Below are 13,441 nucleotides of genomic sequence, written 5' to 3' on the forward strand. Positions count from 1 at the left end.
GGAAAAAACAACTTTTGCTATGCCTGTGGGCGATTTCAAACCCCTGAGCCTTTTGACTTCACCGTTAATGTCCATGTTGCTAGCATATTCATAATACCGTTTTGACACTCCTGCATTAGGAACCCAGCTCTAACATACTGGCCACCTGTAACTTGGAATACTAAGGTGTACTTGAAATACTAAGGAATACAAGATTTGGAATAGTAAGCTGGAAGTAGGGTCAACATTAAGGATTCTGCCACTAGATGGAGAAATTGTCCCAATCTAGCTCCATTGCAGTTCTGTTTTGCTTTTGAGAAAAAGCAGCGGGAAAGATATTTACAAATGCCATTTTGTTCCAAGTATTATGGTAACTACACTTTGCATTGACAAATGATAGTTTTTTATCTGTTTATTTTATGTACAGTACTTTAGCTTGAATAGGGTGGACATCCCATATTCATCTTGAAGACATCAGTATGTTCTAGGTTCTGTCTTTATCCACGTCATCCATGATTCGATGTTGAGTAAATCTCTTAAAAATTATTTGACATATTTTAAATTGCTGTGGCAATTAGCACTGTCTATGCAAATTTCACTTCCAGTTTTGCAACAAATTAGATACAACATTAAAGTCTGTAATAGATTAAAATGCATTTTGGGGATAAGGTCTTTACCACCAGCTATAATAAACAGTAAATACTCACAAAAGGCGAGGCTTGACTAATAACTGGACCAATCACATTTTGCATATTGCATTTATTTTGCAGAAAATGCTTTCTGCTGATTGTCTTTGTCTACTTTGTCAAAAGAAAAGTATGAAACAGTTACAGTTTAACAACACAAGAGATTAGCTACATGTGCTCCAAATACACACATTCTAGTGGGCAGAGCAGTCACATTTTCAATTCAACTAAAACCTGCTGTCTTCAACTATGATTTTATTCTGTCCTTGACAGCTCAACTCTAACTACTTGAAAGCAACAAAGAAGAAGATTAAGAGTGTGCTTTTTATCTCACTAAAGTAGGACAGGTGGAGTTTACAAATTCTGGTGTGCCAAAGTTGCCAATACACCGTACGAGAAATAAACCAGAAAAAGTTTCTGGGCCCTGGCAAACATCTTTTCACTGTGAATCAGGTTGGGCCGACTGCAGCATCTCCATAGGTGGATTCATCTGTAAGCCACTTGGGACAGCACCGCTACTGCAGGTGTGAGCAAGGGGTGCTGGGGCTCTGGGGAACAGCGCGGCCTGTGCTTCTCCTCTGCTTTGAAAAGGAAGTTACTGAGGCTGCATTTCCTTTCTTAACCCATGCGACTGCCACTGGGTACCTAGTAGGTCAATCCAGTCACCACTGGCTGCCACAACAAAAAGTCACTGCATCTTTGGGGACCTGGGCCTTGCTGCTTCACATGGAAGGTGGCGACACAGGTGTCCATGAGGCTATGAGGCGGCCTTGGGCTGCAGCGTCGTACTGGCTGTCCACGATGTCTGTGGCTGCGGCCGCCCCTTCGTACAGTGGGGATCCCGAGGAAGAGGGTGCCGAGACCGGATGGGTGAGCGGTGCATAGTGCGTGGGGGAGCCCCGGAAGAACTGGGCCCCCAGCCCGTTGGACATGGCTGCTGCCTGGGAGCCTGGGGTGACGGCACCGTTGCTCACAGACCACAGGCTGGGGTACTGACTGCAACAGAAAGACACCAGTGAGCAAGGCCTGGGCAGGGAGGGGCTACAGGGCAGCTAAGGACAGAAAAACACACCAGAATTCCCATTCGGAGTGACTGTGTAATAGGACGTTTTTTTCTTTCAAACCTGTCATTTTCTCCAGATCATTACAGGATTCACAAGCACATCCTGTGATGTATAGAAGTTACTGTTGTATCTATTAATAAGAAACAAAATCATCAGGAAGATGATTAAAAAGATCATTCATATATTCAGAGCTCATGGAAGAGCGCTGTTAAGTTTCACCATGAAAGACTCAGACCAGGCCAGCCGCAGTGGGTGATGCCTGTAATCCCAGTACTTTGGGAGGCCAAGGTGGGTGGATCACCTGAGGTCCAGAGTTCAAGACCAGCCTAACCAACATAGTGAAACCCCATCTCTACTAAATACAAAAAATTAGCTGGGCGTGGTGGTGCATGTCTGTAATCCCAGCTACTTGGGAAGCTGAGGCAGGAGAATCACTTGAAGCTGGGAGGCAGACGTTGCAGTGAACCGGGATTTTACCATTGCACTCCAGTCTGGGCAACAAGAGCAAAACTCCGTCAAACAAACAAACAAACAAAAGAGAAAAGAAAGACTCAGACCAGCAGTTTTGCACTCTCATTCAGAATAAAACTTTTCGGATATTCTCAATCAAAAGTTACTGAGGATGGGCTTAAGTACATGTTTTTACCTAGCACACCCCACCCCCAACACTGCAGTCATTTTCACAATGAAGACCAGACTCTCCTAAAACACTAAGCAGCAGACATTCCTTAGAGTAACTCCAGTACAGACACAGTTCCCTGCACTTTGTCTTGTTCAGTACATAGGTGTGCTAGCATGGTGCCCAGCAGCAAGAAAAGCACCTGGCAGTCAGACTAGGAAGCCATCCCCAGTTCCTCCTTTAACTAGTTTTGTCACATTACACTTCACCCGAGACTACTTACAAGGCTGCGTTTCTCAACGCGTAAAATGAGGAAGGTGGAAATGACTACTGAATTCTCCAGTCTAAGCACATGGAAGTGGATAGTATTCAATTATGATAAGATTTTATTTTGGGAAATAATCTTGTCTTTCTGTAAGTGAATAATGAGACCTTATGTTGTATCACCACACTGTTAAGCCTGAGTTAATCGAGGCAGATTATTATGCCATTTTACAGATGAAAGCTTCATATTCTAAGATGCCCAATTAGAGCCACACTGAACCCTTGGGTGGGACCACTGTCAGCAGCTTGCAGTGTGCCGGTCATCTGATCGGGTGCAGGCTTTGGGGCGATGCTCTTGGAGCCCCTGAAAGCTTCTCTTGTTTACGCATTGTTGCTCTGTTTCTAATCACAGGCAATGGAATTCTTATTATGAAGGAATTGTTTTCTAGACAAGAATTAAGATCTCAGGCATATTTTGGTATTCTAGAAAATGAAGTACATTGCCTTTGAGGTCAAGATCACTTAAGTCCAGGCTCGCTCTGCTGTGAGCTGGTCCAGTCATTTAGTATCTTTGGCCCTCCCTCCTCCCTGGAAAATGAGGGTTGACTTCTAGCTTTGGTATTTTAGGTTTTTATATTCATCCTATGAAGAAATGTAAGACATTTACCAGCCTGCTTGATTTTTAAGCCATTCTCCCTCTGCATAATTTGCAAGTTGGTAACAAAAGAGTCATCATTCTTTACCAGTTACCCGGCACATACATTGAAGACTTCGATCCTAGAAGAGCCAACACATTTATTTCCTTAATTTAATAGCTCCTGTTGGAAAAGGTTCTGAAAATATCTCCTTAAGCTCTGCCTGCTGATCCCAACAACCCTGTAGGAGACAGGCCGAGGCTGGGTTATTTTTTTAACCACCTTCCTTTTATATGTGAGGAAGCTGAGGCTCAGAGAAGCTAAGAGACTTGTCCATCACATGAACCAGTAAGTGGCAGAACCAGGATGGGGACCGTGGTTTCATTCAGGGATAGGATAGCACAGCTCCTATTCCACACCTCTGTTGTAAAGGAGCCCAGTCGTTCCAGCGAACAGACTGCAAACAGGAACTCCACAGTCATGTCACCTGCGATCCCTGGGCATAGCTGGCTAATACAGAATTCTAAATAAAGATCCAACCACCCACAGGGCCAAGGAGAATAAGGATCAAGAGCCCATAGGAATGGGAACAGCGTGAGGTCACAGGCAGAGCTCCCAGGATGCTTTGCACCATGTCCTGGACATACATTACCTGGAGCTGGTAGGTGGGCTGGCATTGTGGCTCACGGGGAGCATGCTGGGATGGGCAGGCATTCCGAGGCTGGACCAATTGTCATGGGATTGCAGCATGGATAAACATGCAGGTGAGTTGTCAGAATAGGCTAAGGGGGAAGGTAAGAAAGTGCAATTATAGATGGTGTCTTCCAAGAACAAGAAAGTACAGTGAAATATCACCAAAAACTGAAGCTACCTAACACTGAAGACAAAATGTGCTTGGGACATTAACTATAGAAAACAATCCCTTAGTCTACTTATGTGGTTATCAGGGGCTAAGATTTATTGCCAAATGTATGTATTTGAAAGCATACCCTGGTAACCCAAGCTTTTTCCCTTATCATCATATCAGTAGATGCCCTGCAGACATTGAATCTTACAATCACTTGACTTGGAATTACTTATATTTAAAAATAAATATATATTTACCCTGCCTTTTTTCCAGTGATTACTTCATAAGAATGGGCGATAGAAACCATTACTCCAGGCAAAATTAGAAATAAGACCTTCCTGCCTTGGAGTCTAGCCTCTGGTTGAACAAGTCCCAATGACTTCCTAACCCAATAAGGTCCTTTCATTTCAAATCAGCTTTAATTGCTTAATTGTTTTATGGTGTTCTTTAGCTATTTTCCTTCTTTTGGAGTCAGACAAAATTAAGTCTAGACATATACAGTGTTATAGAGAGAATTAGGCCAGGGGATCTTTATGGTGTATCCTGGTGTTCCTAATATTGGAGCATGCATCGGAATGGCCTAGAGGGCTTTTGAAAGCACACATTGTGGGTTCCACTAAGAGCTGCTGCCTGTCAGTCTGGGGTGAGGCCTGAGACTGTGCCCACTTGCGGGTGGTGCTGAGGCTCTGGCCTGGGCACCATTTTTAGGGAATCGCTCGTCTAGTCAGGAATTCTTGAGTCTAGCTGCTCGTCATTGTCACTTTAGAGAGGTTCATAAAAGACTCGAACCTGGGCCCTGCTCCTATAAGGATCAACCATGGTTCTGTGGAGAGGCCCAGGAATCTGTCATTTTCAAAACCTGGAGCACCAGCTCTAAGGCCCATGCAAGGATGCAAGCCTCGGATCTGGCTCTCTGTGGCTGCTCTGCCAGCAGTGGCAGTGGCATAGACATAAATTGAAGGTCATCTCTTGAGCTATTAAAAAACTGGGCTTGGGTGTGGGTTCCAGGAAACCGTCTCTTTTTTTTAGATTCTAGACCCCTGCAGAATGCCCTTCCCAAAGTGGTCTTGCGGCCACCCACAAACCCCTGGCAGAATGAGGCTTAGGACTCACTTGGAGAATTGTTCCGATGAGCATAGGGGCTGGGGTAGGGCGAGGACCGGTGGCTCCTCAGGGCTGGGTACCTGTCACAGCCGTGCGTGGAGGGGAGGGAGAGGGCACCTCCAAACTGAGGATGAGGATTTGTAGGTGGACACAGGGTGCTGGTTCCAGGAAGAAGCCAGCCCCCTACTGTGAGAAAAGAGAGAGAGCTGAGTAACCAGCATTAGTGCTCCCTCTACCACTCCAGAGAGCAGAGCCCAGGCTAGGGACTCTCCCTCCACCAGTCCAGAGAGCAGAGCCCAGGCCAGGGACTTCCCACCTTCCCCTCAGGGACCCCCTGATGGAGGAAGCACCCTGAGTGTCTCATACTTAAGACACAGTCCGCCTGAAGACCTCTGAGGCCCCACACTCACTACCACAGGTTACTCAAGGCTTCCAATCCTACTTGAGTAAACCCAGGAGCCTGGCCTCAGGCAACCTAAGCTGTTTCCTCCTGAGAATCCTCTGGATTGCTTTGAGATTTACTATTCCCCAAGGCAGGTCAGCTTTCCTCCCCTGAGCATGAATACAATGTAACCACAGGCAGAGAGCAGGTGAGAGATGCTGAGAGAGGTGAGGTGGTGCTTAGACAAGGGTGCCCTCCCCTTCTCCTCCTGCCACCCACAGAGACTCGGGAACTACCTTCCTAGCTGGGGATAGACCCCTTTACTGCTCCCTCTCCTGGTTTAGCCTCGCCCCAGGAGAATTAGAAAGTGCTTGCAAGACTCCCCGTCCTTCCTCTAAAACTACAATTTCTTCTCCACTCATCTTTTCTCCTCTGAGACTGGGAGTTTTGTTCTGTCACCCAGGCTGGAGTGCAGTGGTGTGATCTTGGCTCATTGCAATCGCTGCCTCTCAGGTTCAAGGGATCCTCGTGCCTCAGCCTCCCAAGTAGCTGGGATTACAGGCGCCCAACACTACACCTGGCAATTTTTGTATTTTTAGTAGAGATGGGGTTTCACCATATTGGCCAGGCTGGTCTCAAACTCCCAGACCTCAAATGATCCATCCAACTCGGCCTCCCCAAGTGCTGGGATGACAGGTGTGAGCCACCGTGCCCAGCCTCTTCTATACTCTTTAAGCTTTGTTGTTTTGAATGAGAAAAAGCAACCCTTAGGGTTACAACTACTCTGGCTTCAATTTGCAAACTACTAACAGTTCTCCAGGCAGCATGGAAAGGAAGGGTGCAGACGTGCCCTCGCTGCCCAGCCGGCCCTGGCAGAGCAGTGGCTCACTCTGCTCAAGTGACCTCCCTTCTGGTTGTTCAATCAGTCTAGGAAATGATGAAAAATATATTCAGAATAGAAAACGCCTGTGTAAGGAGGAGTGTGCCATGTTGATTCATCCAGCCTCTTGACTAGCCAGCGCTACTGCATTCATTATTTAACATCTCCAAGTCCCTTTCCAGGGTGGAGAGAACCGCCTAGGGTGAGACAGAGCATTTCTCCCAACAGATGCTGCTATATAATCCTCTATCCGACTCCTGGAACTCCTAGAGGTAGCTAGACTTAAATCCAACTCTCTCATCCTCAGAGCCACTGTTTCCACCAAAACCAGCAGGAGCTGGTGAGTCATTCGTAGAACCAAGGGGCTAAGGAAAAATTTTGTTCCCAAGCGTCACTGGAAAGATGGCTCTTCAACCATTAATGAAAGCCTCAAAGAGGATGTAATGAGCTAGATTCTCCTGTTGCCCAATACTGGAGAGTGTGAACACTCAGCTAGGTCTCAGTGATCCACCCCAGGCATGGTGGCAGCTGCCTCAGGGCAAAACAAAAGCACTAAGGAGAGTATCCACAGCCCCAATTAGAGCAGAGGTTAGATGGGCAACACAGCTTCAACATCACAGGGCAAAGAGCCTTGAACGACAGAAAGGCAATCTCACATTTCAGGCGCACCCAGAAACCCCCTTGTCTTCTCCATCTCCACTTCCCAGCTCTCAGCAAGTCTAGTCCGGATGACACAGAATGCCATGACAGAGTGCAACAAACCGTACATTGGGGGTACCCAGGTTGCTGGCTGTCTCCGGTTTCCTCCATCATCTCTTTGTGATCGCTTCTATCGAAACAAACAAACAAAAAAAGTATATCGAATTGTCAAAAAGAAGGAAATTCAGAAAAGAGGGTGTGCAGCAACATCATCTTTCTGCATACTTCTTTGCCCAAGGGTATTTATAGTTAGAATTCTCTCACCTTTCCTTTGCATCAAGGAAAGCTTTTGCAAATGGATTGTACTTAATTTTAAGAGCTGTGATCTGAAAAACAAGAAATTGCATTTACTAATATATTCCCTATCAGTCAGGGAGTTTAATTTGGCACCAAGAAATTGAGAAACGCCAGTACCACTTTTCAATACTCAAATATAATCTGACTTCTTTCCACATACAGTTTTCTATTTGGAACTGAAAATAGCTGGGTAATTGTAAAGAGTAGCACGTTTATGAAAAATTTTCAATGTCAATGTTCTGAGTGGGATTCATAATAAATTTAACCTACTACTAACAATGTTCCATGTGTATAAATAAGAAATGGCTGAAAACACAAGCTGGGGCCGCTCAGGAAATAGTGACCTGGAAGTTCTAGTTTTCGGTCAACACCAACAAGGTATCCAACTAATCCCCAATTTGCAGTACTTTGGGGTTGGGCTTAGGCATAGATTTACAGGCACCTATGCAGTAGCTTGTATCTAGTGGAGTCCTCACACTGCAGAGATTTGAGGGGCTTCCCCCCACCACCACCCTTTGGGGAAGATTTCCAAGGAAGGACATGTCCCTCTCTCACTCAAATCTTGTTCTCAAGAAATTCTCACGCCATTTAACCTGAATGCTTTATGGATCTTTTGATTTTGAGCATTGAGATGTTTCTAGTTTTAAACACTTTCATGGAGAATTCAAGGGGAAAATTTTGAATGGGGACTTATTTTAAACAGTTGTCCCCTGTGCTTCCATTTCAAGTTATGGAAAATTATTTGAAGGGGCAGGAAGCCTTCCGGGCTCTTGGTGAGGTTAGCGCCTCTCCCCACTCCCCCAGAATCTCCACGGAGCAGCACACCGGGAAAGCAATCCGCCTCTGTCCTTCTCACCTCCTCGTTCTGATAAGCAGTCACCGCTATGAACTGGGTCTCAGGGAAGCAATGGCTGGTGATCATGCGCTGTGGACCCCCGACTCTCACTATGTGAATTCGAGGCTCATACTTATGCAAGGAGTTCAGCATGATCTGAGGGAGACAGATACAGGATTGGTGGCACTGAAAGTCCTGCGTTAAAATGGCAAAACATCCATTTCTCCAGGATGCAGAAAGTCCTCTGGATCCCAGGAAAGTGTCTCTACTGTTGAGGCAAGTGGGGTTCTACCAGGGGAGGCTTCTTCGCGGTGTATATGTGCTATTCCCATAGCTTATTTGGAAATGGGATGTGAGATGCTACACACCATTAAAAGTAATGAATGCTCATCACAAAATCCTTTCACCTGGTGGAATAAAGTACTAAGGCTTCCAGGAAGGCTATAGACATTTTTAAAGGCCTGGGCTTGTTTGCAACTTGCCTAACCTGGGGTCTTCCAGGAACAATCCCGACTGAAGAATGTTCTTTAGAAAAGCACGACTTTACAAGTTTGTTCAGACTCCACGCAGTAAGTACTGTGGCGCATGTTTAAATTTAAATGCGACTTTGCCATCAAGGCTGATATCTTTTCCACCCCTAGGAGAGTTTAGGACTAGACACAGAAGTTCCCCCAAAGCTCCAGACCTTCAAAGGGGAGTGCTCCCGCTCCCCATTCGCCAGGCGTGGATGTTAACAGCTTAGTATAAACAGCACTAAAGGCCTTATTAGAGAAGGCTGTGGCAGTTTCTCCAGGGCAGACGTCACCTCCCGTTCAAGCAGCGTCCCTTCCCACAACTCCCGAGAAGAAGCGCAACGCGGACCCCCCTCGTTCGTCCCAGACCTGGCGGGCTCCGCACACCTACCTGGCCCCCTCCGTTGAGTTTGTTGGTGAGCTTGACTTTGCTGAAGGAGACGGGAGCCTTCATCCAGTGGGCCCCGAAGTTGGGCGAGTCGGGGTGGATGTAGACGCAGCTGGGCGCCTGCGGCTCCGGCTTGCCCCCGGGCACCCACTCCCCATTCACGTACTTCCAGCGGTGGTTGTCGGCCGCTACGAAGTCCAGCAGGAAGGAGTACATGGCGTTGGGGTCCAGGCCAGACACGTTCACCTTCAGCACTGGGAACATCCGCCTGGAAAACACGGGGCGGGCGCAGGAGGACCCCGACACTGACCGGGTAGGACAGAGGCCGAAACTGGGCACAGAGGCCTCTGTTATTTCGGGGCTCCGAGGAGCCCCCCGGGGAACGTCCAAGGGTGACTCCCAAGCTCCCCCTTCCACGAGCCCTACCAGGTCCGGGTGGCCTCCCCACCATCTCCACGGCCTCGGGAGGCAAGGGCGGAGAGGACCTGTCGAAGGGTTTCAATGCTGGAGACCACAACCCAAGGGGACAGGCGGATGCCTTTGAGGTCGGGACCCTGGGGTGCGCGTTCCTCCTCCCCCAGCTTCCGCGGAGAAAACCCCAAAAGAGGGGCTTGCAGAAATGCACTCCAGGGAGTTAACCAGAGCGGGAGCAAACACAAAGTCCTCCTCCAGGAGAACAAGAGTTCGACCTCCAGGAATTTGCCAGGCCCCCCAGGCTGCCCAGGCGCTGAAGAGCGCGGTGCACGCGGGCTCCGGACGCGCACCCACCTGCCATTCTTGGTCACGATCATCTCGTTGGTGAGCTCCTTGAAGCGCAGCCACAGCTCGCTCTCCTCCAGGCCTACGCGCAGTTCGCGCTCCGTGGGGTCGCCCTTCTCGCTGCCCGCCTGCAGTTCGCTCTCCACGGCGCTCAGCAGGTGGTCCACTCGGTACTGCAGGCTCTTTCCCGCGCTCTCGGTGCCGGGGGAGCTCATCCTCCTGTCTGGCTCCCCTCCCCGCCGTCCCCGAAGCCCAGACTCTCTACCTGAGAGCCACCTTCCCGCTTCTTGGCCGCCGCCCTTCCGAGAAAAGGGGCCCCTCGGGCGGAGACCTGTTACGGCTCCCGGGTCCCAGTACAGACCCGGGAGGAGGGCGCGCACCAAGACGTGGGGGGAGGGGACAGGGGGAGAGGGGTGGGGAGAGGTTATTCCACTTGAACTCCCCAAGGCTCTACTAGAGTAGGTCTCTGGGGACCTAAATTCAGTGCCCTCCCCATAAATAGAGCCGCGGCGGCAGCGATGGGGGGCTCGGCGGATTGGGCCGTGCACGCTTTGAAGTGCCGGGCAGCAGCCCATTGGCCGAGAGCGGCCATATCAGACCCGGCCGGGCGGGTCTGGGAGGCCGGGGGCCAACAATGGGCTCCAGCACGCCTGTTTCATGTAAATCCTGGGCCCCAGCCCTCTGAGCCCCGGCCCAGCCCCTACACCCCCGCCCTTCCCCAAATGTTTGCACCTCCATCAAAGCGGCGGGGCAAGCCCGGGAGGAAGGTGAGCTGGACGCCCCGGCCCGCCCCAGCCCACACTTCCGCGAGGGGCGGCCCGGCCGCCTGCGATGCTCCCCGATTCCCGCGCGCGGGATCCTGCGCGCTTTTCCAGCGCGCCGGGATCCGCAGCCGCTCCAGTCTGTAACGTCCGCTCAGCCTCACCTGTCCCCGCTCCAGGCGCGCCTCCCTCCCCTCCCAGGCACTAGCGCACTCGGCCGGGCTTTGGGATGCGCCGCGCTCGTCTCGCCCCAGTAGTGCTGGTCTCGCGCCTCCGATGCCTCAACTCTCCAGTCTGGCAGTTTCCGGTGCGCCTGTCCCCACACGTCCCTCGCTCACGGAGCCCCAGGCAGCGTCACGAACACCCAGGATCGTGGATCAGCCCGCCCCGGCGTCCGGTGTCCCCGCGGCTCTCACCGTCTGGAAAAGGAAACTCCGCGCGCAGAGATGGAAATGGATGGAAATAAGCAAAAGCAAAACGACCCCTTCTGGGAAGTGTCCTCCTCGCTCTCTTATAAAAATAGGACTTGATGCCGAGGTCTGCGCGCGCACCGAGTGTGCCCAGGCGTGTGCGTGGTTTCTGCTGTGTCATTGCTTTCGCAGAAGGTGGGAGAGGGTCGGGGCTTAGCGGGGTGGTCCCTGACAAGAGGGACTCGGGGCGCGGAGCGCCCGGCCCAGCACCAAGCGGTGTCAGCAGCGGTTGTTTTATTACCTTTCGGTGAGAACTTACGCTAGGAGAGCGAAGGAGAGGTGACAATGAGCAGGAAATAGTTCAGTGGGGTCTCTTTAAACAGTAACATTCCTCCTAAAACGGGAGCCCAGGAAGGGGGAAGGAGGCAGAAGCTCCCGCTTCCAAGGCCTGGCTTTACGCTTCTGCACATCTCGCCATTCGCTGGACGAGGGTCTGGGGTAGCAGCCTCAGTTTCCCTGTCTCCTGGGCGGGCACCTCAGCCCCAGCCCCTCTGGAGAAAGCCGGCGCATCGGGTGGGGCAGCGGGTTCAGAGGAGTCTTGGGACCCTGCAAGGGAGCTTTCCCGCGGACATGGTATCTGCGCCCCGCACTAAGTCCCCTCTGCCCCCTGCCCCTCGCCCAGCCCGGCTCGTTCCGGGGTCGGAAATTGCTGGGGAAGCCGCCCGAGGTATCCCCGCCTGGGACTCGAGGGATCAACCTGCCTCGCGGTGTGCGGAGGGTTCCCAGGAGCCAGTCCCGGGAGAGGGTGCCTGCCGCTCCGGAGGGACAGGGCTCCTTCAAGCCCTTCTCCAACTTAGACCTATGAGTCAGGAAGCCGGGGCGGCTTGTCCCGGTCCGCATTTCTCAGGGTCTTTTGTTGTCTGGGATGCATGGATATTCCCAGGGGGCTGACGCAAGGGGGGAAGTTCCTTCTGGAAAGAGGCACCAAAAGGACCTCATTTGCTCCTGACGCTGGACCCTCCTAACACGCCTTCATAGGCCCATCGGGCCCTGGGCTTTGGCGGAGAGCGTGGTGCGTGTCAGTCTCCTTACTTCGGGTATTAAAATGTCTAAGAGGTCATCGCTTGGGCCCAAGGCCTCCGAAGGGTAGGATAAAAGGGAAAAGTGGAGGGGAGGTGAAGGAGGAACGAGGGTGGGTCCCAGGCAATTGAGGGCCTCGGAACCTCAGGCACGAGAGCGAAACTTCTTCTGCGGCTTCAAGGCAAAGGAGTCCCGAAGGCCGAATGCCGAATCCTTCCCTGCGCTCGGACGGCGTCGCGGCCGCTTTTCCCACAGTCGGGAAGCGCCAAAGAAGACTGGAGGATTTAACAGATCCCTCTAAAACTGTTCCGAACAGGAGGGGCACGGCCAAATAAGAACACAACTTCAGCAGGAAAGAATGTTCCATTTCTAACTTGAGTAATAAAATTTCTACGTTCCAGAGAGAATGTCCGAAGCGTTGAAGAGTACGACCCAGGAATTGAACCACCCAAGTCGGGGGAGGTAGAGGTTGGAAGTCACCGACTTTGGCCAGCACTTGTGTAGTGTCACCTGTCTTCACTTTCTAACGATTCTTTTTCCTCCCCTTTCTGTGGCTGATTTTCTGATCTTTGTTTCTCAGTTCCCAGGACCAGGCCCACTCCCTCCGCCTTTTCAGCGAAGGCTGCAGTGCATGACAGTTTACAGCCAAAAACTTCCTCCAGCCCGGCTATAAAGAATTCCCAGTTAATAACAATGCGCTTCCTTGGGAGGAAAGAAGGGCAGAGGCACCGCCAGCTGTTTCGCTCCCAGGGTTTATCTCTCCTTGGGAAGCCCAGCCATTCAGAGAAAAACAGGACAAAGCGCTATGGCTGGGCCTCAGGATACAACTGTCCCACCGAAAACATGCTTGAAACATTTTATAAGAAAACACACACACACACCCCACTCGACTCCCAGAGAGGCAGTTTTCCTGGGCCCAATCCCTTCTGAAAAAGCAAAGCCATTTATCTTTAGGAGCAGCCAACAGTGAAGCTATAACAGGCTCAAGGAGGGGTGGAGGACAGCCTCGCACGACTCTTACCCCACACTCTCGTCCCTTTCTTTCTGCAAGAAAAAAAATGAATGTCTTTCCTGATTATATATGCACTCCTTGTAGAAATATTACATATGTATCTGTCTTCATATACATGTAAAACAGTCACCCTTAGTATCTGTGGGGGATTGGTTCCAGGACCTACAAAGATGGCAGAATCCAGGGATGCCATAGTTCCTTGGCATGGTATTTGCATATAACCTATGG

The 13,441-nt window shown here is 50.6% G+C and overlaps 1 protein-coding gene across 4 annotated transcripts; it reads right to left on the reverse strand.

The window, feature by feature from the left end:
* Positions 1-723: 723 nt before the first annotated feature.
* Positions 724-11,214, reverse strand: TBXT (T-box transcription factor T). 4 transcript variants are annotated; one of them, XM_031935511.1, is made up of 9 exons: positions 10,876-11,214; positions 9,960-10,249; positions 9,195-9,459; positions 8,313-8,447; positions 7,424-7,485; positions 7,228-7,289; positions 5,208-5,384; positions 3,900-4,029; positions 724-1,661 (listed from the first exon to the last, which is right to left on the reverse strand). In XM_031935511.1, the coding sequence occupies exons 2-9, from the start codon at positions 10,163-10,165 to the stop codon at positions 1,388-1,390; spliced, it is 1,311 nt and encodes a 436-aa protein (XP_031791371.1). In that variant the 5' UTR covers positions 10,166-10,249; positions 10,876-11,214; the 3' UTR covers positions 724-1,387. The 4 variants fall into 4 exon arrangements, with proteins under 4 accessions (XP_031791371.1, XP_031791372.1, XP_023079396.1 ...); XM_031935512.1 differs by having other exon boundaries at positions 11,128-11,210; XM_023223628.1 differs by lacking the exon at positions 5,208-5,384.
* Positions 11,215-13,441: the final 2,227 nt, after the last annotated feature.

The sequence above is a fragment of the Piliocolobus tephrosceles genome, chromosome 5 (genome assembly GCF_002776525.5).
Source record: "Piliocolobus tephrosceles isolate RC106 chromosome 5, ASM277652v3, whole genome shotgun sequence".
Taxonomy (NCBI): domain Eukaryota; kingdom Metazoa; phylum Chordata; class Mammalia; order Primates; family Cercopithecidae; genus Piliocolobus; species Piliocolobus tephrosceles.